Source organism: Mytilus trossulus, chromosome 2 (assembly GCF_036588685.1).
Source record: "Mytilus trossulus isolate FHL-02 chromosome 2, PNRI_Mtr1.1.1.hap1, whole genome shotgun sequence".
NCBI lineage: Eukaryota > Metazoa > Mollusca > Bivalvia > Mytilida > Mytilidae > Mytilus > Mytilus trossulus.
This window is the reverse complement of record NC_086374.1, coordinates 61,372,937-61,375,945: the sequence shown is the minus strand read 5'-3', so window position 1 is coordinate 61,375,945 and position 3,009 is coordinate 61,372,937. Positions and strand designations below refer to the sequence as shown.

The following is a 3,009-nucleotide window of genomic DNA, read 5'->3' as shown; positions in this document are numbered from 1 at the left end:
TCGTCCCATTATTATCAAAATTCGATTCAACAGTTTACAAATACAAAACTACATGAAAATAGAACTCTATTTTGTGTAAAAGTTAAAAAACATTAATAAATACAATTTTATCCATCTGACCATTTCTAAATTTGTGACAAAGGGAATGAATAATAGACACTAAGTGTCGACTTTAAGTACCGATGTCAGCCCTTGGAATGATACAACTTGAGACCACAAAGTAAATTTGGCGGGAAAGTAAGATGACAGTTCATTACATTTTCCCAGTTGGTTGCAGTCCATGGTTAAAGTCTCCTGAAGAAACTGAAGTCAACAGTTCAGAAATATCAACAATTATCTCAGACACTGATCATTTAAGTTTGAGTCTTCTATTCCAAGCGGCAGTTTCCTATGCTTCAGAAGAATTAGATGTCACATTCATTTGCCAGAAACCACTTGCCACTTTGCCAAAAACTGTTCATGGGATGCCACAGCCTGATGCCAAAACCATTGGCACTGTCAAATTCTTGTATTTGTCTACAGAAGAAGAGTTGACAGAATATTGTTCGTCAGTTCATCTCAAAACTATTTTGCCAGATATCTTGATTGTGTCAGATTTTCACCATTATCTGAGTGATGGACATTCCTCACTTGGAGAACATACAGCTGCTAGATTGTTAGCACTTATCTTAGATACATTCTGTTATATTAAGAACAAAAAGAACTCCTCTAATAATGCACTGTTGTTGTCTTGTAATAGTTCTATTAAATGGATAAGTTCAGTTGCTAAAAAAATCAATTATAGTGTTCTAAAACTGACAGAAAATGAATTTAAGGAAAGCAATTTAGAGTGGTCACATCAAGATAAACAATATTCATTGCAATTTGTGTTAGAAGAGCAATTTTTCTTGAAGCATTTATCAGTGAAAGAAGTATAATTAATTGAATACAATAATTTAGTTTTAACAGAGATGACTAACATGGAGCTGGTATGTGGAAATTGATACTTATACATGTATATAGTCTCTGGTTTTAATAATCTTGTTATTTTTTTTATGATTAAAGAACTAATGTCTATAAATATTTGTGTTGAAAAATCCAAATTCAAACAAGTGTATATTAAAACATGATAAATTCAATGAAATGTCTTGCCCGTTTTACTTTTATCATACAATATATTTTGATAATCTGTAACATGAAGGTTTTACCACAATTATCACATAAACTTAACATTATCAATGTTCAATGATAATGAGGTCATGGTCCGAAGAACCAGGCAAGACCGACATGTACACATTACAATCATTCAATACACCAAATATAGTTGACCTGTTGCTTACAGTATCTAAAAGACTGACAAAATTACGAAAAATGTATCATGGACAAATGAATATAATTGAGGTCAAGGTCAGATAACACTTGCCAGACAGAAATATACACCTTACAATTATTTCATTCATCAAAAATAGCTGACCTTTTACTACTAAGAATTTAAAACGCAGACAGAAACACAAAAACTGAACAATGTCCAATGGCCAATAAAAACGAGGTCAAGGTTATATAATACTGGCTAGAAAACACACATACCTTACAATCTTTTTTGTACACTCCATATAGTTGACCTAATACAAATAGTACTTGAAAAAACACCAAAACTTAACATACATGTAGACTAAGGAACCATGAAAATGAGGTCAAGGTCAGATGATATCTGCCAGACAGACTTGTACACTGTACAATTTCTATGTACCAGATATAGCTGACCTATTATTTACAGTATTTGTAAAACAGACAAAACAAAAACTTAACATGGACCATTCACAGCATTGAACCATGAAAATGAGGCCAAGGTCAGAAAACTACCAGACTGACATGTACCCATTACATACACCATATTTAGTCATCCTACTGCTTGTAGTATTTGGGAAACAGACCTAATTATGTAACTTTAACCTTACATAATCAGTGACCCATGAAATGGGGTCAAGTTCAAGTGAATCCTGTCTGACGGACATGTAGATGTTACAAGGAACCAATTTACCAAATATAGTTATCCTATTACACAAATGTACTCATAATAACTGAGAAATTCACATTTAAATTTTTGTTTTCAAGCACTCACTGAACCATGAAAATGAGGTCAAGGACATTGGAAATATGGCAAACAGAAATTTCGTTACATAAGGTGTCTGCATACAAGACATCATCTGATCATGAAGTATCCAGGTCTTCTACCTTCTGAAATATAAAGCTTTATACAAATTGAAACATCTAAGACTAGCTTCTTTAGATAGTTTACCCTACAGGCAAGACAAACAAGTAAGATCCTTTATGTGATGTAAAACCTATATTTAGTTAATTTTTTTTTAACTTAAATGTATTATACATTTGACTAGGTAAAATGAAAATACAAGATAGTAACCGATAAAGGGCATGTTAACTTCTCACAACTATATTTGGTCTATATGCAATATATAGTATTGATTGTATTGTAAGCCAGGCACGTACAGTCATAGGCTATCTGAAGGGTTCCACCGACCCTGACCTCATTTCATAGTTAATCGAGCAATGTTAGTTTCAGTGAAAAGACCTTGGCCTCATTTTCATAGTTTATTGGTCCTTATATTTTTTGGTGGAAGAAGACTTTAAAGTTTTCTGAATCGTATACTGCCGGCTGTAAAATCAGTAAACCGTCACCTGGAGTGTTGCCGTATCCTTTTCTGTGCGTTACTATTTCAATTACTTCTGTGTCGTATCTTGAAGGGAAACCGATGATTACACATGATGAAGCTGATCAGTTTCAATTTTGTTCAAATAGCATCTGCACATTTTATAAACCGTATAGTTAGACTTCTCATGTTTTCTAATAAAAAAAATATTATGCCAATTTTAAGATTTCATCTCATCTTAAATACATATACGATCAATGTACGTTTTTTATTTAGGATACCAGGAACAGAGATCTATAAATACATTTAGTATACGATGTCTCTGTCAGGACATAAATAAATACCAAAGCAAAATCAATTC

The 3,009-nt window shown here is 32.6% G+C and overlaps 1 protein-coding gene across 1 annotated transcript; it reads left to right on the top strand.

Moving 5' to 3' along the window:
• The first annotated feature begins 219 nt into the window (after positions 1 to 219).
• Positions 220 to 1,076, top strand: LOC134707715 (uncharacterized). The gene has a single exon (XM_063567721.1). It carries the CDS (start codon positions 243 to 245, stop codon positions 915 to 917), a length of 675 nt encoding a protein of 224 aa, XP_063423791.1. The 5' UTR covers positions 220 to 242; the 3' UTR covers positions 918 to 1,076.
• Positions 1,077 to 3,009: the final 1,933 nt, after the last annotated feature.